This window comes from Symphalangus syndactylus, chromosome 8, assembly GCF_028878055.3.
Source record: "Symphalangus syndactylus isolate Jambi chromosome 8, NHGRI_mSymSyn1-v2.1_pri, whole genome shotgun sequence".
Taxonomy (NCBI): domain Eukaryota; kingdom Metazoa; phylum Chordata; class Mammalia; order Primates; family Hylobatidae; genus Symphalangus; species Symphalangus syndactylus.
In genome coordinates, this window is record NC_072430.2 from 40026377 (window position 1) to 40048887 (window position 22511).

General features: G+C 49.9%; 1 protein-coding gene across 8 annotated transcripts in view; it reads right to left on the bottom strand.

The window, feature by feature from the left end:
- Positions 1-2133: 2133 nt before the first annotated feature.
- LRRC74A (leucine rich repeat containing 74A) overlaps positions 2134-22511 on the bottom strand; it is a 40982-nt gene continuing 20604 nt past the window's right edge. For 5 of the 8 annotated variants that reach the window (XM_055288692.2, XM_055288697.1, XM_055288693.1 and 2 more), the window contains 7 exons: positions 19404-19489; positions 18440-18634; positions 14691-14786; positions 11190-11336; positions 6047-6154; positions 4897-4979; positions 2134-2310 (listed from right to left, as the gene is read on the bottom strand). In XM_055288692.2, coding sequence (XP_055144667.1) covers positions 2286-2310; positions 4897-4979; positions 6047-6154; positions 11190-11336; positions 14691-14786; positions 18440-18634; positions 19404-19489 — 740 coding nt within the window. In that variant the 3' untranslated portion in view covers positions 2134-2285. Of the gene's footprint in view, positions 2311-4896; positions 4980-6046; positions 6155-6562; positions 6601-6640; positions 6662-11189; positions 11337-14690; positions 14787-18439; positions 18635-19403; positions 19490-22511 lie in introns of those variants that run through there. The other 3 variants (XM_055288694.1, XM_063644286.1, XM_063644287.1) reach the window with 3 other exon arrangements.

A 22511-nucleotide genomic window follows, 5' to 3' on the forward strand; every position in this document is an offset into this window, starting at 1 on the left:
GAGTTCAAGACCAACCTGACCAACATGGGGAAACGCTGTCTCCACTAAAAATACAAAAAATCAGCTGCTCATGGTGGTGCAAGCCTGTAATCCCAGCTACTCAGGAGGATGAGGCATGAGAATTGCTTGAATCTGGAAGGCAGAGATTGCAGTTAGCTGTGTTCACGCCACTGCACTCCAGCCTGGGTGACAGAGTGAGACTCTTTCTCAAAAAAAAAAAAAAAAGACATGATCCCAGACGACAAGGGCTTCACTTTATTTGGGGAGATAGAGCAGACGTCTACAGAGCACCCGATGTTATGGTATATGTTTCAGCCCATAGACTCCTTATTGCATTTCGTTTTCTTTTATTTATTTATTTTTTTTGAGATGGAGTTTTGCTCTTGTCACCCAGGCTGGAGTGCAATGGCGTGATCTCAGCTCACTGCAACCTCTGCCTCCCAGCTTCAAGCGATTCTCCTGCCTCAGCCTCTTGAGTAGATGAGATTACAGGCACCCGCCACCACGCCCGGCTAATTTTTGTATTTTTAGTAGAGACGGGGTTTCACCATGTTGGCTAGGCTGGTCTCGAACTCCTGACCTCAGGTGATCGGCCTGCCTCGGCCTCCCAAAGTGCTGGATTACAGGCATGAGCCACTGCGCCTGGCCTTTGCGTTTGTTTATATTCCTTTTATCATCGTCATTTTGACTCTGAGCCCCTAATCCACCCAGTTGATGGAAATTCCATTTCAGGAACATGCTCAGGGTGGTGCCACTGAGCCTCTGTGGTGCCCACTTGTCCAGAGAGGCCCTCTACTTATTGGTCACCAGTCCACACTGATTATTGCTGGGGGTCTTTGGTCCCAGCCCAGGGGGTCCCTGCAGAGCTGCTGCTCTGATGCCCTCATGCTATGTTTGGGGCAGGGGAGCTCTGCCAGGCTGGGAGCCCAGACCAAGAGTCAGCCTCCAGGGCACAGCTCAGCTACTTGTTCTGAGGTCCTGCCGGACTTGAAGGCCTCCCTCTCCTCCCGGCAGTGCTGGGGAAGCTCCTCTGAGGGCTGCTGTGACCCACCCTTCTCACTCTTCTCCTCAGTTCTGTTTTCCCCAGTGAGCTTAGGCGGGGGGAAATGTGCACTAGGGAGGGATGAGTCTTGCTAGAAACTTCTATCCTGGCCCTAAACCTCACAAAGGCTAAGATTTTAATAAGGAAGAGAAAGGGGGGGAATATGGCACATGAGTGGGGACATAAATTATTTCCAATAATGATTCCGCTGCATGTGCAGAGGGGTCTTGGTGTTCACCTCTACCCTTGGTGAAGCCAAGTGAAACACAAGGGATAGTGGCTTGGTTCCCAGACCCTTCGCTGGTGCTCCAAAGCGTGGGTTACCGAATATCAGCCTTCCCTTGCCCCCTAAACTTTCCCAACTTTCCACCGCTTACCCCAAACAATCACCAGGTGAATGTGCTCATACATTTCACAGGTGTTTATTAAGCATCTACTATGTGCCAAGCACTACATGGGACTGCAGAGGGGCACAAGAAAGTTCCTGCCTTGCTAATCTACAATGGTGTCTGGTAAGATCAATCAAAACTCCCAAAGGTGCCTGTTCCACCCACTTAATCAGTGAATGCTGTTCTTGGCTATTCCTTTTCTTCCTTTGCTAAGCTCTTCCTGTCTCCCCAGTTTCTCAAGGAATTTAAAGGTGCAATGTAGAATGATAGACTCCTAGAACGGACTGGGAAGGCTTTATTTCAGCTGCTCCATTTTCAAGGGGAGCCACTGGGGCTCCAAGGTCATGTGGCCAGGATGAGATGCCCGCTCTCTTGGTCTCCTGTCCTGACTCCCTCCTTGTGACTCCACAGCATTTGTTTGCTTCTTAAAGGCCCCTGCCCTCATTCCCTCAGCATCTGTCCCCCTGCCGCTGCCTCCCACCAAGGAAGTCTCCCCTGGAGTCAGGTTCTAATCACTATGAGGACTGCCCTCCTGTTCTGACCTGCTCTCTGAGGCTCTTTCCCTGCTGCCTAGCAACCCCATCACGTTCCCAATTTGTCTGTGCAGCTGTTAAGGAGTCTGCATTGACATGTCCCCTGGTGGTCACTAAAAGCAGAAGGTGGCCCCCCCGGTGACAGGCACACCACCAGCAGCCCAAGACACCCAGAACCAAGCCAGACTTTATTTGCTTGTGCCCAGCCCCTGCCACGGCATCTGTCCATCAAGATTTCAGCCACCTCTTGCTCCCTCCCTGCCACCATCCGACTTGCCAGGACTCCTCTCGCCGAGACTTCTTTCTAGACCAGACTTGTTGCTATGGCTTCATTGTGTTCAAGAAACTGGTACAAAAGGTAAGGGAAAGATGCTGAGCACCCGTACAGCCTCACGGCTGTTGGGTGAGAATGTTAAGACAGGCTCAAATCCAAAGGAGACCATTTGTAAACCCATCTCTGGCCTTAGAGGTCATGCTGTTAACCATTGTATCTCCCCTACTACACATATGTGCATGTGTGTGCGCACACACACACACACACACTTATGATATGGCATGCAAATGTGCACCTAAGATCATTTGCAAGAGCCCTTTGGGGAGGCAGAGTGAACTATGGAGGGAGATAAAAATGGACCTTCATTTTTTTTCCTTGCTATACTTCTGTGGGTTTAGATTTTTTTTTTTTTTTTTTGAGATGGAGTCTCACTCTGTCACCCAGGCTGTAGTGCAATGGCATGATCTCAGCTCACTGCAACCTCCGCCTTCCAGGTTCAAGCAATTTTCCTGCCTCAGCCTCCCAAGTAGCTGGGATTACAGGCGCCTGCCACCGCACCCGGCTAATTTTTGTATTTTTAGTAGAGGTGGGGTTTCACCATCTTGGCCAGGCTGGTCTCGAACTCCTGACTTGGGCTCCACCAGCCTCGGCCTCCCAAAGTGCTGGGATTACAGGCGTGAGCCACCGTGCCCAGCCGGGTTTAGAATTTTTACAATGAGATATTATTTGTAACATAAAACAAAAATGAAAAGGATCATGCAACAATAAAAATTAAACCTCTGCTCTTCAATCACAGCTGATAAAGTGGCAGTGTGTGATCTGAAGGGCAATTTGAAGTTGCCCCAAGAGCTCCCTGCTCAGGTGCTGAGACTCAGGGACCCAGACCCAGTTCTGTCTCTCGATAGCCATGTGACCTTGCCTGCAAACCTGGGGACTTTGCTGGACATGGAACCTGGTCTGGAGCCTCTGAGATGGGCACTTGCCATTAGCTTCCCCAGGAACAAGAGGTGCCACTTTAGGTAGGGGGCAGGCGAGGAGGCATGGGACAGGCCGCTGAGCAGCACAGGAGTGGGAGGCCTGGTGGTAGCAGGGCGGGCCTGAGCCATCTTTGGGGCCCTTTTGCTGGATGCCAGTGTCACTACTGAGTGACGCCCCCTGTGCCAGCTGCTGTGTGCATTTCCCCCACTCACTCCTTACAGCCTCCTCCCAGGTGCCATGGTTATCTCCCCATTTTAAAGGGAGAGGCGATCCACGCACAGCTGCAGCCTTGTTCCGCAGAGCAGGGCTTGCAGCTGGGTCTGGCTGCCTTTCTTGTCTGCATCGCGGTTTCTCCACATGGACGACGCTGAGTGGAGCAAAGGAAAGAGGTACTGGGAGAAGGCTCGTGGGGCAGGGCTGGATGGGAGGACTTGTTCCACAGAAGCTCTTAAGAACACAGGCCAGCCACAGGGCCACCGAGACAGATGGGAGCCCAGCTGCAGACCCAGGCTTGGCAGGGGCAACTGTGTCCTGCGCCTGGGCTGGGAGGTCTAGCGCAGTGAGAGACAGAACAGGTGTGGACCCCTCAGGCCTAGAGTCTCAGCCAGAGTTGCCCTTCCCAGCTGCGAGAACTTGGCTGCTTTTCTTTTCTTTTTCTTTCTTTCTTTTTTTTTTTTTTTTGAGACAGGGTCTCACTTTGTCATCCAGGCTGGAGTGCAGTGATGCAATCTTGGCTGGCTGTAGCCTCTACCTCCTGAGCTCAAGTAATCCCCTCACTTCAGCCTCCCGAGTAGCTGGGACTTCAGGCATGCACTGCCGTGTTCAGCTAATGTGTTTTTTGGTTTTTAGTAGAGACGGGGGTCTTGCTATCTTGCCCAGGCTTGTCTCGACCTCCTGGGCTCAAGTGATCCTCCTGTTTCAGCCTCCCAAAGTGCTGGGATTATAGGCATGGGCTACTGCGCCCGGTGAACTTGTTTCATCACTTGCTAAGTGGGGTGATGGCAGCATTGCCATGGGGCACCGTGAGGCTGCAGAGCATGCCTATTGGGCAAGTGGAGAGGACAGGCATGTGGCGGGGACTCATTATGGGTTGCTTACTGGCAACACCATCATCATGGACCGGTCCTCTCTCTTCAAGGAGTTCAGTCTAAGATACAGCATCCCTCACTCACTAAGCCATGGCAGAGTGGCGGGACCTGTAGTCCCTAACACACCGTTAGCATTTGGTGCTTGTGTGCCTCCGCCCTCTGTCTAGGTCTCTGTCTCGCCAGACGTGGCTGAAACATTGCCGCCTCCCGCCTGAGCGACACTTCCTCTTTGGGCTGCAGGGGCGCCAGTTACACACCCCTATGGCTCCTCTCACCTCACCAGGGCTTAAAGATCTGCTCCCTTGCCTGCCCTCCTCCTGGGCTGTGAGTGTGGGCTCTGGCTCCTCCTGCTGGCGTCCCCAGCATCTGGCCCAGCAGCCAGCAGTGCCTGACTGGGCTCAAGTTTCGCTAAACAAGTGAATTGGGGATGAGAAGGAGGGTAGACAGTGGGGCCCAGCCTTGGCATGCAGGGAACAGGCGGGTAGGTGAAGCCCCAAGTAATAAAGTGTAGACAGGGAAGCCGGAGGAGTTCGCATCAGCCCAGCCAGGGCCCCTTGTGGAGAACGGGGAGCGTCGCGGGGCCTGGGCTAACCTGAAGTTCACCATGCCGGTCTTCTCATCGAGCTTCTTTATCACCTCCCTGACCTGGTACTGGTTCAGAGGGACCTTGTTTTGCTGAGGAGGTGGATGGAACATGTGCAGTTAATAGAACTCTGTTCACCCCTCCCTAGGCACCCCCACACACACTACCACACACACACACACACACACACACACCCCACCCCCAACACACACACACACCCCACCCCCCAACACACACACACACCCCACCCCCCAACACACACACACACACCCCACACACACTACCACTCCCCCCCAACACACACACACCCCACACAATGCCTTACTCCTCCTGGGATCGTGGAGGGCAACTGATTGAGAGCCCAGGGGAAACTGATTCCACAGCATGGAAGGGTTGGAAAAAGCTCCCTGTCCATGGGTCATTGTCCAGACTCCAAAGGGCCTCCCCTTTCTGGGGGCAATAAGGGAGGAGATCAGAGTCAGGTGGAGCGAGTGGCCGGGGGAGGGAACAGGACTCTCCTTTGCATCCTGTGAAGTTCATTCTCACTTCCTGCTGCTGAGTCCTGGCCAGCCTCTTCACCCCTGGCCTGGGCACCGGGCACCGGGCACCAACTGCCTTATCCGTCCCTGCCTGGGCCCCAGGAGCTTCTCCTCTGGAGTCCTATTCCTGCAGGGCCCAGGTCTCTCCTGGGATGCTCCGATGATAGACCCCTTCAAGTATGCATTACAGGGGGCTTTCAGTACCTTTATTACATGGGGAGTGAGAGGAATGTGAGATTTCAGGAAAATGATATGGCCCAAGGTGGAAATGTTGGGACTTTGGGATGTGGTCTCCTCTCTCACTCCCTTTGTTATCTGCCCAGTAGTAAAATGCAATGGGGAGAAAAACCTCAAGATAGAACATGTGTCTCTGGGTGGCATCTCGGGTCACCGGTGGCGTCAAGCCACAACACAGGAATGACTTCAGCAGGGGTTGAGGGAGGTCTTAGGTTCCCCTCTGGGTCTAGATAAATGAGGGGAGTGTCCCATAGCCTGTCCCAGGAAGCTCTAGGAAGTGCTCACAAGCTCTTTTGCTCCTTCTCCTCCTTTCCCCTCTCTCTGACACACAAACTCACACTCAACACTCACACACAGCCTGTTGCCACTAGGACCCAGCACACCTCTATCATCACTTTCTGGAACTTGTCCACAGACATCTTCATTGTCCCAGTAGGGTTCAAGCTCTTGAAGAAGTCCACGACCGTGATTTTGTGCTGGTCTGCATAGCTCTGAGAGAAGCAGGAGAGACCAGGAGCAAACACTTGGTCTTCTAACAACGATCGCAGGTCCCCCTTCCCTCCTACAAAAGGGTGGCCCACGCTTCCAGGCCTAGCAAGGCTGAGAAGGGCAGAAGGCCAAGGTGAGGAGCCTGCGTCTCCTGGGCGTTGGGCGTCCCCTAAGACCAAGAGCCGAGTGCAGACCCACCAGGCCTGGCAAAGATGCATGCCGGGATGGTTCCTGTGTGCTCACCATGTTTCTAGGAGCCCCTTGGCTCCGCACAGACGCTCCCTCCATTCCAAAGGTGGAAAGACTGAAGTCAAGGCTTTTCAGGCGCCGCAGTGCCAAGGGGATGGGACAGTGGTCATTATCTACATACGCGATCTGTTAACACTGGTATAGACAGTGTGCTGTGGATGGCGGGCGGATGTTCAGAGATCAAAAGATTAAATCACAGCTGTATAATGTGATGGTTTGGCTCTGTGAATTCCTGGGATTCTCACAGTTTCACGTCAATGCTTATATGGAAACATACTTTCTTAGAATATTTTTTAAAGGATATTTCATTTTATTCGTTTAAAAAATATAGTCATCCCTTGATATCTGCAAGGGACTGGTTCCAGGACCCCCTCAGATACCAAAATCCACCAATATGAAAAGGCAGGCCCTCCATATCTGTGGGTTTCTCATTCCTCAAATACTGTATTTTGGATCCACATTTGCATATGCAGAACCCACAGGTACGAAGGGCTGACTGTATTTTTTGAAAAAAATCCAAATACATAAAAGTGGATGAAATGGCACAGTTCAAACCCATGTCGTTCAAGGATCAAGTGTATTATTACTCACGTTGCAAGGCAATTTTAGATTAGCAGAAGAAAATTTAAAAAATCACCCATAAATCCAATACCACCACACAGAGGTAACATCTTGGTGTGGACCCTTTTATCTTTTTAACTATCTATCTGACATCAGTCTGTCTAACTTCTATCTATCTGTATAACATTATCTATCTAATCTCTCATCTTGCTACTAAACTTACTGTTTTACAGAACCCACTGTTCACATGTGAACACCTTTTCAATGTCATTATAATATTCTTTTCCTTTCTTTTTTTTTGAAACAGAGTGTCGCTCTGTCACCCAGGCTGAAGTGCAGTGGCACAATCTCGGCTCACTGCAACCTCAGCCTCCCAGGTTCAAGCAATTCTTCTGCCTCAGCCTCCCAGGTAACTGGGATTACAGGCATGTGCCACCATGCACAGCCTATTTTTGTATTTTTAGTAGAGACAGGGTTTCACCATGTTGATCAGGCTGGTCTTGAACTTCTGACCTCAAGTGATCCTCCCACCCCGGCCTCCCAAAGTGCTCAGATTACAGGCATGAGCTACTGCATCCGGCCTTACGATATTACAATATTCTTTTGGGTCCTTTTTAAGTATTTTTTTTTCTCTTCCACCCCGCCACCCCCCTTCCCCCCACCACCCCCCCTTCCTCTCACTCTCAGAAACTCCCAGACAGCGTCCTGCTGTATCGATAGCTATTTGTGGCAACGTCCTGCTCCCGAAGCATTTCCTCAGGGCTCAGCCCTGGGGCCCTTGCTCTTTGTTCCCCACACTTCCCCTTCTGGAGTGCACGGCCTCCCACCCTTCCGGAGTGCCTCCTAAAGCTACATTTCCAGTTCTCCATCCTCCACAGCTGCTGGACACCCCACCGGCACTTCAATCAACACATCCAAAGTGCACCTTGTGCCCTGAAGCAGCACACTGCTGCTGAGCGCTATGGCAGATGACATGGGTGAGCCCTCGGCACCCACTGCTGTTTCTTCACAGCAGGCTTCTCATCCATGCAGAGGCTAGAAAGCTGAAAGCGACATTCCCCAAGTCCCCTTGCAGCTGGGGGTCAGAATGGATGGCCTTTGCCAAGCACCTGCCTGAGATGTAAGTGTGAGGCTTGTGTCTGATTTGAGAGAGGCAGGTGGTGGGCAGCGGCTGTGGTTGCTTCTTGACTGAGCGGGGCATTCCGCAATCATGCAGCTTCTTGATTATAGCAGAAGCAGCAACCCTTTTGGCAACTCAGTTGGGGTGCTCTGAGAGCCATTTCTGGAATCTAACAGGAGTCTGTTTGTTCAGCCCTCCTGACATTTCTTTGATCTCTGTCCTGTAATAAACCCCCGTGTGCTTAACCTGGTTGGAGTAAATTCTGTGGCCAGCAACTAAGAACCTTGCCCAGCTACTTTGGTAGGTGCTCCTGCTAAGACCCCACACAGCCCTGCCCTGGAGGAGTTCGTAGGGTTGCAATGCAAGGGTGAAGCCGAGGGCTTTGGGAACACGAAAGGTGTTCGCTCTTGACCAGGGAATCCAAGAAGGGTTTCCCCAGGAAGTGACATTGTGTAGAGACCTGAGAACGGGTAGGAATGAGCGAGACACAGAGGGCAAGAAGAAAAGTGTTCCAGGTGGAAGGACCTGCCCTGACTGTACACAGGCCTGCAGTGAAGGGAGAGCTGATGCAAAGAGGATCTGGGAGCAATCCAGTGGGGCTGGAACGTGGAGAGACAGGAAGGGCCAGGTGGCAGGCACTTTCCCCATCTGTACTTCTTTGCCTCTGGCAATCTTTCCTTCAGTCCCTTGGCCTTGAAATCTTGGGTTATCTTTGGGTTTCTCTTATCATCACAGGCCTTCCTAGCCCAGCACACACACACACACACACAGACTCACATGCAAGCAATACACACCCCCACATACCCAACCATTCGCCAAGTCCTGGAGATGTTTCCATAATGATAGCTTTTACATCTGCCCTTCGATTCCATTGTTATTCTCAGCCAAGCCGTCATTCCACATCTAGAGTGCTATAATAGTGTGCTTGTTTGGTTTCCCACTCTTTTTTCGTACCCTCTTCAATTCACTCCCCGTTGCCAGAACCCCTCAATCCTGATGGATTCGCATCACATCCACTGCCCATCAGCTCTCACCGGCCCCCTGTTCCCGATGGAATCAAACTCGAACTCAGAGCCTAAAATCTGAGGGCTGCCACTTGCAGCCCAGCCTCCCTTGCCAGCTTTGCCTCTTGGGCTCCTCTATGAACCTGGAGTCATGTGTTAGTGTCCCCTGAACATGCTGCGTGTGGTTCCACCTCGGCACCTTTGCTGGCGGGAGCCTCTCGCTGGAACACCCTCCCACTCTCTGTGGCTCACCGCAATCTTTGACATTCTTCAAGGCCCTTACCCACTCCCATCTCTTCCAAGAAGTCATCCTTTTCTGGTTGCCGAATCCTACATTGATCTCTTATTTGGATTCCGACTACATTTTCTGTCTCTGTCACTTATTTATTATTTATCACATGACACTTTTTTTTTTTTTTTTTGAGACAGAGTCTTGCTCTGTTGCCCAGGCTGGAGTGCAGTGGCATAATCTCAGCTCACTGCAGCCTCCGCCTCCTGGGTTCAAGCGATTCTTGTGTCTCAGCTCCCCAAGTACCTGGGATTATAGGCACCTGCCTCCACGCCCGGCTAATTTTTGTATTTTTAGTAGAGATGGGGTTTCGCCATGTTGGCCAGGCTGGTCTCAAACTCCTGACCTCAAGTAATCCGCCTGCTTTGGCCTCCCAAAGCGCTGGGATTACAGGCATGAGCCACCGTGCCTGGCCATATGAAACTTTCTATGGTCTGTGGGTCATCACTCTAGCCATCCCATCTTTCCAACGAGATTGTTGGTCCCCTGAGGGGAAGGGCTGTGTTTGACTCTGCATGTCTTGTTTGGTCTCCAAGATTCTTTTTCTGTGCATCTTTAAAACAGGAGGTGGGGTCCCCACTTTGCATCAGACAGCTCCATTCCTGTTCACTGGAGCACCCTGCTCCCCTTGCAAAACAGGTTTGCCTTGGTTCCATCTGAAGTCACCTTACTTGTACAAATACTTGACACCGCTTTGCCTTCTAGAATTTTTCACATAACAATTTTCATGTGGGAGCTCTTTTATTTAGTTCTGGAAACCGAGGCACAGAGCAGACCCATCGGGGGCAGGAAGCAGCCCAGGGACACACCCTGCAGCACGTGCATTGGCACAGCAGCATCCCCACACCTGCTCCCCAGATAGTAACCGCTCTGCGGCAAGCAGCAGGCTCCTCGCCCCCACTGCAGGGTGAGAGGCCCGCGTGGAAACACCGAAGCAGGGTCTGAGCACTGTTCTGCAAGACAATGGGACTAGAGGAGCAATAACATCCCTTTCGGTGCTAATATTCTCTGATTTTGTATTTCCACTGTTACATCTGCCTCCTGTGATTGGCAGAGCTAATCTAAGAAAAGACGAGTTGGGGGCAAGTTATCATTAGAAACAAAGGACTCAAGTGTCTCTCTTTGGCTGAAGCCGCCAGATAGCTGTCTGACCACAGGGATGTCTTGACATCCTTACCAGCTGTTGGAAAGAACAGCTTTACCTCTGCCTCCTGTGGTTGCCAGAGATAACCTAAGAAAAGATGAGTCGGGGGCAAGTTACCATTAGAAACAAAGGACTGAAGTGTCTCTCTTTGGCTGAAGCTGCCAAATAGCCATCCTGACCACAGGGCTGTCTTGACATCCTTACCAGCAGTTGGAAAGAAACTATAATAAGCAGGTGCTCGTTCTGTACCAGGCATCCTTCTAAGCACTTCATGCATTTTACCTAATTTGATTTTCCAAGCAATCCTACTGGGTGGCTACTGTTGTGTCCATTCTGCAGGTGAAGAGACTGTGACCCAGAGAGCTTTAGTAACTTGCCCTTGGTCATACGCTAGCAGGTGGAGGAGCCCAGGTGGGAGAATCCATTCTGTTCACCCGCCCCCTTCAGCTAGATCCCAGCTTTCTCTGGGGATCAGGAAGCACTGCTGAGGGATCCAGTAGCCACAGAGAATATTCATTCCATGTCTGCAGTCCAAGGGACTGAGACATTCCTTATCAGAGAGGGCTGTACAGACACTGTGGGGAGGGAAAAGTCTGGAAACTGATTTGGAGCCATTAGCCAGCTTTCCCCAGGGCTCCCTGGAGGCCCCGAGAGGAAGGTAGGGGCTCACCTGGATCAGTTTCATGGGGTTTGTCAACAAGAAGATGGTTTTCTTGGCAGAGAGGCCTTGTACTGCCTTGAATACCACGTCTAGCTGCGGGTGAACGGCATACACTCCGTCCAACGTTTTCATGAACTGCTCGGACACCAGCACGTTCTGTGGCAGGGAGAGAGGGGACCCATGATGACGAGGGAACTGCCATCGTGCCTGCCCAACCAGTGCACCCTACCCCTTCCACCCAAGCCAAAGTCAGGAAGTTTTGTCTCTTCCAGTTTGCTCTCAGTACTGCTCCTGGACTGGGATAGTTCGGGTATTTTAGAGCTTGTAAATTGACTTGTAAGTTTCCTGTGTAATTTTGATGGGATGTTTTTGTTGAGTGCTGGTGGCTTGTCATCTGCTGCCAGCTCAGCTCTGCTCTCAGATAGCATCTGCATCTGACAGATGAGATAAAGCTTTGGAGTGGCAAGACGGTCCTTAAACAAAGCCCTGAAATGTCCATGTCTACCTGAGTGTTGTTCGTCAGAGAAAGTGCCCTGGAAGAGGATCCCTGATTCCAATAAGTGACCAGGGACGAACTGGAAACTTCCCCTTCTGGAAGTGCCCTCAGAGCTGGTTTGTAGGACATGGGAGAAAATGTGTCCTGTGAAATAGTGTTTGATCAAACCTGGGCTCCAACAATTTGGTTAGCCTGCTTCATTCCTCAGATGTGGCTCAGAGTACATTTTGCCCTTTCAAAGAATTAAACCCCTGTTTAAGGGCAGAAGGCTTTGTAGAGATTCTAGAGAAAGTTCTAGGAGCATCTACTGAAGAGGAATTTCTATACCATTCAGAGTTATGGCAGCATTGTTGACAAAAGGGAAGGAGAAGGCTAATTCAGGCCGGGCGTGATGTCTCAAGCCTGTAATCCCAGCACTTTGGGAGGCCAAGGTGGGTGTATCACTTGAGGTCAGGAATTCAAGACCAGCCTGGCCAACATGGTGAAACTCTTGTCTCTACTAAAAATACAAAAAAATTAGCCAGGTGTGGTGGTGGGTGCCTGTAATCCCAGCTACTCAGGAAGCTGAGGTAGGAGAATCGCTTGAACCTGGGAGGTAGAGGTTGCAGTGAGCCGAGATTGTGCCACTGCGCTCCAGCCTGGGTGACAGAGTGAGACTCCATCCCCCCCTCCGCCACCCCTCTCCCCCACCCCCCCCCAAAGAAGGCTAATTCAGACCTATTTGTTCTGGTAGGCTTGTTTTTTTTTTTTTTTTTTTTTTGAGACAGAGTCTCGCTCTGTCACCCAGGCTGGAGTGCAGTGGCGCGATCTCGGCTCACTGCAAGCTCCGCCTCCTGGGTTCACGCCATTCTCCTGCCTCAGCCTCTCCGAGTAGCTGGGACTACAGGCGCCCGCCACCACGCCCGGCTAATTTTTTGTATTTTTAGTAGAGACGGGGTTTCACCATGGTCTCGATCTCCTGACCTCGTGATCCGCCCGCCTCGGCCTCCCAAAGTGCTGGGATTACAAGCGTGAGCCACTGCGCCCGGCCTTGGTAGGCTTGTTAAGTGCCAATGTGGTCACAGCTTATGGGTTTATGGGCCATCTAGGGCCTAAACAGCACCATTTCTTTTACGTTTCTTTTTTTTTTGAGACAGAGTTTCATTCTTGTTGCCCAGGCTGGAGTGCAATGGCGCAATCTTGGCTTATCACAACATCTGCCTCCCGGGTTCAAGTGATTCTCCTGCTTCAGCCTCCCAAGTAGCTATGATTACAGGCATGTGCCACCATGACCAGCTAATTTTGTATTTTTAGTAGAGACAGGGTTTCTCCATGTTGGTCAGGCTGGTCTCGAACTCTTGACCTCAGGTGATCCTCCCACCTTGGCCTCCCAAAGTGCTGGGATTACAGGCGTGAGCCACTGTGCCTGAGAGAACATTTCTAATGTTCTCTCAAATACACCAAGGCAGTGTCTGGGTCCATGCCTTCCAACCTGTACTGCCTGGGAGAGGAAAATACAGATGCCAACAAAATCTGAATCTGCAGTGGAGACTCAGGGGTGAAGCCAGCATCCTGGCCTGCAGATTCAAAACCGGAGCATGAGGATGGGGAAAGAGAGGAAGACCCAGGAAGCACAAGAAGGCCCTGGGGCAGGGAGGACAGGTGAGAGAACAAAGGGAAAGAAAAGCAGCAAGTAAAAACCCACATTATTAACTATTCAGTTCTAAGGAGCTTGGGTTTAAATATTCAAAATGCCATCACTGGAGGCCAAGTGCAGTGGCTCACACCTCGAATCCCAGCACTTTGGGAGGCTGAAGTGGGTGGATCACTTGAGGTCGGGAGTTTGAGACCAGCCTGGCCAAAATGGTGAAACGCCATCTCTACTAAAAATACAAAAAATTAGCCTGGCGTGTTGGCACACACCTGTAGTCCCAGATACTCTGGAAGCTGCGGCACAGAACTGCCTGAACCCAGGAGGCGGAGGTGAGCTGAGATCGCATCACTGCACTCCAGCCTGGGCAACAGAGTGAGACTCCCTGTTTCAGTTTCCCTATATGTAAAATGGGAAGATGAGGAAAAGTACTTGTTATGGGTTGAATTTTGCCCCCTTCCAAAAAAAGATGTTGGAGTTCTAACCCCTAGGACCCATGAATGTGAATTTGTTTGGAAACAGGGTCTTTGCAGATGGTCAAGTTAAAATAAGGTAATTAGGGTGGGTACTAATCTAATAAGACTGTGTCCTTATATAAAGGGGACATTTGGATACAGAGACAGGGAGAATGCCATGTGAAGCAGAAGGTAGAGATGGGAGTGATGCTTCTACAAGCTAAGGTAAACCAAAGCATGACAGGAACCATCAGAAGCCAGGAGAGGGGTCAGGAACAAATTCTCTCTCACAGCCGTAAGAAGGAATCAGGCCTGCTGACACCTTACTCTTGGACTTCCAGCCTCCAGAACTGTGAGACAATACATGTCTGTTGTTTAGGCCACCCAGTGTGTGGTACCTCACAGCAGCCTTAGGAAATTAATACAGTATTCTACCTACCTTCTAGAGTAGGATAAAAATGAGCTGGCGTATATAAAATCACTTTGGGAAAAAAAGAGTATAAAATGGTAGACAAGTATAGGCTATCATCAGATGCCACCTGTGTGCTGATTCAGGCAAGAGTTCCCAGCAGGATTTGAAGTCACCTCCTGGGGCTTTCCTCCTTTATGAAGAGATTTTCACACAGAAATACTGCTCTGAGTCTAACAGGCCAACTCATGAAATGAAAATAAAGTATGTGTTTTAATACCCAGATTCTACAAATTTTGTGATTCTGGAACCATTCTGGGACCCAGGGCCACTCATCAGCAAAGCTGATGTTAAAGAATTCTGTTTTGGAGTCCTCCTGCCTTTCTTTTTAGCATTTTCTTGTCTCTACTCTCAGGTTTTCATAGCCCTAGTTTCTAGGGCTCCGGCCAACACAGAGTATAGAGTGGACAGGGTCACTGGCTTGCGCCCAGACCCAAGAAACTACCATTTGATCACTTACGGAAATATCAAGCTCTTCCATCCTGGATTTGGGGTTCCTCTTGATAGCCAGGATAAGTAAAATAGCCCCATCCATATTTATGGGATTCAGGAAAAGCTATAGAGGGAGAATCAAGACAAGAGGAGGCTGAGATGGGAGGAGAGGCTGGCCCAGAGCACAGTTTCTACATCTCATCAAATCACAACCTCTGTCTCACACGCAGACTTCTCTATAAGTAATTATCTCCTTGTCCATCTGTTTGTTTATCCATCTGTCTGCCTATCTCACTGCTCATCCATCCATCCATCCATCCATCCATCCATTCATCCATCCACCTACCCACCCATTTATCCATCTCACTGCTCATCCACCCAACCATCTATCTATCTATTCATCCACCTGTCCATCTCCTCATCCATCCATCTCTCATCCATCCATCCATCCATCCATCCATCCATCCATCCACTCACTTATCCATCTCACTGCTCATCCATCCATCCACCCATGCATCTGTCCATCCAACTGCTCATTTATCCAACCAGCTATCTATCCATCCATCCATTCATCTACCTGTGCATCTACTCATCCATCCACCTGTCATCCATCCATCCAGCCAGCCAGCCAGCCAGCAATCTGTTCATCTCACTGCTCATCCATCCATCCATCCATCCATCCACCCAGCACATATTAATTAGAGGCTTGCCATGTGCCAGCTACTGGACTAAGCACTGAGGGACACACAGGCAGACATGGCAAGGTTTCTGCCCTCGGGTAGCTTAACACTGTAATTGGGGGAGACAGGAAAACAAGCCAATAGCATCAGAAGTGTTATGACAGCAGTGACAGAGGTACACGTGGGTACTGCAGGAGCAAGGAAGGGAGCATGCAGCATAGGGGAGGGGACCATGGAGCTAAGCCTTGCAGGACTAATGAGGATTAGTGAGGTCTGAGGAAGGGGGGCAAAACCAGAGGAGGAAACAAGATTCACCAAAGAAGAAAAGAGTAGGCAAGTGCAAAGGCATAGGGATGTGAAACAGCAAGAGATGTTTGTGAGCAGAAGCAGAGAGAATGAGGCCACAGAGCTGGGATGGGCCACATCATGGAGAACCTTATAGGCTTGGAGAAGGAACAAGGACATTATCCCAGTGGTGCTAGGAGCTGCTGAAGCATGGATGGAAGTTAATGGAAGGGACTGTGGAGCCCGGTGGCTCTGCTTACCAGCTGCCTGGCCTTGCATTAATTCCCTGATCACTTTGTACTTATCGCCTATGGCTGCTCTGAGAACTTACCATCTCAATTCAGGCAAAGCATTAAAACGAGTGCCTGTCAATGAATAATAGTTCTTATTATTGAAGGCTTTCAGCTAAGTGGCTTCATGATGAGGCAGCCAAAACTCTTGCTGAGCCCCTAGTATGTGTCAGCTGTGTCCCAGGCTCTGATGTACTCCAGTGAGAAAATGCACACTAGGGCCTGGACCTCATGGAGCTCAGCATTTTGAATCCTTTGCTGGACTCACTTCCTAATGGGAATTCCTTATTTTTCCAAGCTTAGGGCCAGGGGCACCAGGGCTGGATGTGGAGACCCATAGATAATTCCTGTGGCAAAGTTGATGTGGTCTCCATGGTGGCCAAACTAAGAGTTTTGTCTTAAACTTTTCTCTTTTACTTCTAAAACATTTTAGAAAATTGAAATATATTCATTACATAAGGTCATTGTGGAAAAATGAGAAAAGCAGTAAAACATGGTTTAAACCATGTATACCCACAAAACAGCAAAGACCCCTATTGCCATTTTGCTGAGGCAACTGCTTAATCTTTTAAAATTCAGTTTCTCAGACTGTCGCTGGCGTCCTCAGCCACTGGGGCTGAGCCACCCACAGGCTGGGTCAGTCTCTGTCTGAGTTGTGCCTGGCCCCGCTCCACCCCAGCTGGGACTCCCAGATTTCCTGGTCACTAGATGGCCAGTCTGTTTGGTCTGTAGTCACTGTGCTCCTTCTGCCTCTCAGAATCTGGCTTCCTCCTGTCCTCTTAGCAGCTCCTCATGGTTGTCCTCTCAGATGGCAGCCCCTTCCTCACTGTCTCCTCACTGCTTTTCTTCTTCAGGACGCTCACATCTGTGGTCTCTCCAACCACCCTCACATCTTGAGGGAGTTGCAGTTGCCATGGAAAACCACGTAGAGCAGGCTTCCCTCTGCCTCCTGCTACTTGTGTGGCATAAGCAAGTCACACAGCCTCAGTTTTCTCATCTGACAAGTGGGGCTAACAGAGCCCACATTACCAGGTGAGGCTATGAATAATGAGAGCTGGCTCTTGGCAGGAGCCCCAGAGAGGGGATGATTAATAGAAGTCCTCACCTTTCATTTATTTTCCAACTGCTCAATAGCATCTATATTATAAATTAGCATCTACAAGTAAATTAATTTAAAATGAAATATGTATTCATTAATTCATTCATTTAATGAATATTCACTGGGCTTCTATCGTGTGCCCAACACTATGCTAGGTATGAGGGACTAGGTATGAGGAGTTTAATGATGGGCAAAACCAAACAGTCTTCATTCTTTTTTTTGAGATGGAGTCTTGCTCTGTCACCCAGCTGGAGTGCAGTGGCATGGTTTCGGCTCACTGCAACTTCCACCTCCTGGGTTCAGTGATTCTTCTGCCTCAGCCTCCCAAGTAGCTGGGATTACAGGCATGCACAACCATGCCTGGCTAATTTTGTATTTTTAGTAGAGACAAGGTTTCACCATCTTGGCCAGGCTGGTCTTAAACTGGTGACCTCAAGCGATCCACCCACCTTGGCCTCCCAAAGGGCTGGGATTACAGGCATAAGCCACCACACCTGGCCCAAACACAGTCTTCATTCTGATGAAGCTTTCACATTTGAGGGAATGACAGGCGAGCAAAGAGCCCTCACATACATGGAATTAGAAAGGGCAGCAAGTTCCATGGGAAGTAGGGAGCAGGGCTCTGGGAGCAGGTCCCCTAGACGGAGGATCCCAGCAGCAAGCAAGTGGAGGCGGAGTGGCCAAGCCTCTGTGGTAGGAGGAAAGGAGTGGAGAGAGGACCACGGGGTCTTGGGTGCAGAGCAAGGGAGAGCACGGGGTGGACTGAGGCTGGAGGGGCACTTGGGGCTCAGCGAACGGGATCTGAGCAACAGGAAGCCATGCAGGGGTCTAAGCCGAAAGACAGGAGACTGAAGGGCTGGGGGAAGGGGAATGGATGTCAGATTTGTGTTCAAAAAGCACATTCTGAGGGCTAGGCACAGTGGCTCATGCCTGTAATCCCAGCACTTTAGGAGGTTGAGGTGGGAGGATGGTTTGAACCTGGGAGGCGGAGGTTGCAGTGAGCCGAGATTGCACCACTGCACTCCAACCTGGGGGACAGAGCCAGACCCTGTCTCAAAACAAAACAAAACAAAACAAAAAAGAAAAAGCACACTCTGGTGGCAATGTGGAGAAGATCCTGAAGGAGACCCAGATGGGAGGAAGGAAGACCTGTTAGGAAGATCTGCAGTGCACCAGGGAGCACTGAGGGTGACACTGGCTTTATAGTAGAGAATGGTCACTGCATTTACAGCCAAGAGATGGTAGAAAATACATACATATATGAAGTACAGATATTCCCAATTATTCTCTCCAGTACTATGCAGCCCCCGACTCACCCCAACACATACACAAACACACACACACACACACGGACACACACGGAGACACACGGAGACACACACACACACACACACAAAATAGCCCCTTTCTAGCTAAAGACTACCTTCAGAACTCTGAGGCTTTCATTGGATTCCAGTCCTTTGCTGATTTTGGAGGCCCCTTCATTGCCGATGTCATTGCCGCCGATATCCAGGTAGACTAGACAGCTGTTGAGTCGGAGGACCTCCCCTAGGGCCAGAGCCACCTCATTCCCAAGGCCATTCATGGAGAGATCCAGCTTTGTCAGGGTCACATTACCCTCCAGGAAGAGGGGAGAACAGCACCAGCATCAAGGTTATGCGTGACTCATCCAACCAAAAGGGCCCTGATTTCTACCCCCTGTTGGCATCCAGACCGGGTGCTCAGTGGTCCCCAGGACCGATGGGTCTGCCAGATCATTCAGAGCTCCCAGCTGGTCTCAGTCTCAAGTACTCATGAGACTCCCTCCCTTTGGCTTCTGGTCATTCCCTACCCACTAATTAAACTGTCCTCTTGAAGTGTATCCAAAGATGCCACCCTGGCCTCAGCAGCTACAATTTATACTAAAGAATAATGTGCAGGCCAGGCGCGGTGGCTCACGCCTGTAATCCCAGCACTTTAGGAGGCTGAGGTGGGTGGATCACAAGGTCAGGAGTTTGAGACCAGCCTGGCCAACATGGTAAAACCCTGTTTCTACTAAAAATACAAAAATTAGCCGGGCATGGTGGCAGGCACCATGAGTCTCAGCTACTCAGGAGGCTGAGGCAGGAGAATCGCTTGAACCAGGGAGGTGGTGGTTGCAGTGAGCCGAGATTACGCCACTGCACTCTAGCCTGGGCCACAGAGCAAGACTCCATCTCAAACAAAAAAAAATAATAACGTGCATCCAGGAATTGTGGGAGGGAGAACAATAACTTGAAAAGTATTTGATGAGAGCTCAGTATGTCCTCATTGATGGTGACCATGAGGAAGAGGCTTAGGATGGCAGGATGGGAGGCCCTGGCTGCCCTCAACTGGGCTCCACACACCACTGCTGGAGAGTGCCTTACCCGGAGACCGTTGCACAAGGCCACAGCTCCCCTTGTGTGGAAGTTATTCCAGCTCAGATCCAGTGACGTGAGCCCCACGTTGATGGCTGAAACAGGGAGGGAATCGGCTTAGCATCTCCCACAGCCCAGAAAACCCATTCTCAGAGTTAACAGACGTCCATGACACTGGGGATAAAGACCACTCAGTGGTCATGCAAAGTAAAATTCTCAGATAATAATTTTTTTAGTTATTCATTTAAACACAAAATTGTAAGATGATCCCCAAAGCTGGCAAAGATGCGGTGAAATAATCCTCCTTACATAGTTTAGGTGGGAAGGAAATTGGTATAGTCTATTTGGCAGATATTATCTGATCACAGATATTTTCCCATTAAAATGTGCATACCCTATCAGTCACCTCTGAGACTCTACCTAAGATGACAGCACAGAATATGGGAAGAGCAAGGTGCTTGTAGATGTTTACCATGGCATCATTTATAAAAGTAAGAATTAGCCGGGCACAGTGGCTCACACCTATAATCCCAGCACTTTGGGAGGCCGAGGCAGGTGGATCACCAGAGGTCAGGAGTTTGAGACCAGCCTGGCCAACATGATGAAACCGTGTCTCTACTAAAAATACAAAAATTCACTGGGCATGGTGGCACACACCTGTAGTCCCAGCTACTCAGGAAGCTGAGGCAGGAGAACTGATTGAACCTGGGAGGTGGAGGTTGCAATGAGCCAAGATGGCACCATTGCACTCCAGCCTGGGTGACAGAGCAAGACTGCATCTCAAAAATAAATAAATAAATAAAAGCAAGAATTATTTATCTGGTGGAATATTATGAATTAAAATAGACAGAAGTAGCTGGAAAACATCTTCAGGGGCTGTATTTACACAGGAAGGCTGTGATGGACCTGGCATGTTACATCACATGATGTCTTTATCATGGCAGGCCACGGCTGCAGTGGTGACTCCAGAATTTCTCTCCAGGAGAGGCTCAGGGGCACAATCAGTTGGAAGTGGGGAGGCACCAGGCTTGGTGAGAAGCTGGGTTTGCACAGAAATCATACTTTTGTTTTGACCTGAAGATGATTTTGCTTACATGTTCCACAGGGTTGGAACATCCTATTTAAACACATTATTATTGTTGTTTTTATTTGGGGAGGGCAGTTATGCCAAGGAGGCCATTGATGGAAAGGCTAAAGTCCTCTTGAACCATTACTGAATGGGAGGAATTGCCTTTAGGCCTCTGGCCCAAGAATAATGTCTTATTTCTTTTCTTTCTTTTTTTTTTTTGAGACGGAGTTTTGCTCTTGACAATCTCGGCTCACTGCAACCTCCGTCTCCTGGGTTCAAGCGATTCTCCTGCTTCAGCTTCACAGGTAGCTGGGATTATAGGTGCCCGCCACCATGCCCAGCTAATTTTTTGTATTTTTAGTAGAGACGGGGTTTCATCATGTTGATCAGGCTGGTCTCGAACTCCTGACCTCAGGTGATCCACCACCTCGGCCTCCCAAAGTGCTGGGATTATAGGCATGAGTCACCACATGGGCCTATTTCTTATTTTTTATGGACAGTACACTACATTCTGATCATGCTTCTCTTTGTGTCAACCCTGGGTGTGAGTTTTTAGTAAAGTGCACAACACCTTGTATAATTTTGGGAACAAACTTTCTCCTGCCTTCATTACCCCCTCCCCTGTCTCCCTCACTCTCTTCTTACCCTTATTTCCTCTTCTCTGCCAGTTCCCTCATTTAAGCTACACCTTGCACACCTGCATCACTCAAATGGCCACACAAGTTAGATTATAATTCTGATCTCACCACTTACTACCCATGTGATCCCAGGCAGGTTACTTAACCTTCCTTTACATCTGTTTTCTTATCTGTACGATGGAGATATCAACCTGTATAGAGTTTTTTGGTTTTGTTTGTTTGTTTGTTTGTTTTTTGAGATGGAGTCTCTGTCTGTCACCCAGGCTGGAGTGCAGTGGCGCAATCTCCACTCACTGCAAGCTCTACCTTCCGGGTTCACGCCATTCTCCTGCCTCAGCCTCCTGAGTAGCTGGGACTACAGGCACCCGCCACCATGCCTGGCTAATTTTATGTATTCTTAGTAGAGACGGGGTTTCATCATGTTAGCCAGGATGGTCTCGATCTCCCAACCTCGTGATCCACCCGCCTCGGCCTCCCAAAGTGCTGGGATTACAGGCGTGAGCCACCGCGCCTGGCCCTATATAGAGTTTTTTTTAATGAGGATTGATGTAAAATGCCCAATATGATGCCTGTCACATAGCAATCACTTCAAATAATGTGTTGTTTTTTTGTTTTTTGGGGTTTTTTCTTTTTGAGGCAGAATTTCGCTCTTGTTGCCCAGGCTGGAGTGCAGTGGCACGATCTCTGCTCACTGCAACCTCCGCCTCCCAGGTTCAAGTGATTCTCCTGCCTCACCCTCCCGAGTAGCTGGGATTATACACCCAAGTTACCACGTCCAGCTAATTTTTTGTATTTTTAGTAGAGACAGGGTTTCACCATATTGGCCAGGCTGGTCTTGAACTCCTGACCTCAGGTGATCCACCTGCCCCGGCCTCCGAAAGTGTTGGGATTACAGGCATGAGCTACCCCGCCCAGCAATAGTAAGTGTTTTTAAAAGCTGCATTTGCAGTACGATTATAACAATTTTAAAAGAGAGCACAGGCCCGGCGCAGTGGCTCACATCTGTAATCCCAGCTCTTTGGGAGGCCGAGGGGGGTGGATCACTTGAGGTCAGGTGTTGGAGACCAGCCTGGACAACATGGTGAAAACCCATCTCTACCAAAAATACAAAAAATTAGCTGGGTGTGATGGCTTGGGAGTATAATCCCAGCTACTCAGGAGGTTGAGGCACGAGAATTGCTTGAACCCGGGAGGCAGAGGCTGCAGTGAGCCAAGATTGTGCCACTGCACTCCACCCAGCCTGGGCAACAGAGCCAGACTCCGCCTCCAAAACAAAACAAAAGAGAGAGCACAGTCTGTCTCATGTTAAATTTATAACCTCAGTTTTCAGACAGACTCAAACTGCCCCACATGGAAAGGTGCTTCCATTACATGTTGTTCCTCCCTCCTACATGGTATTTTATACCTTCT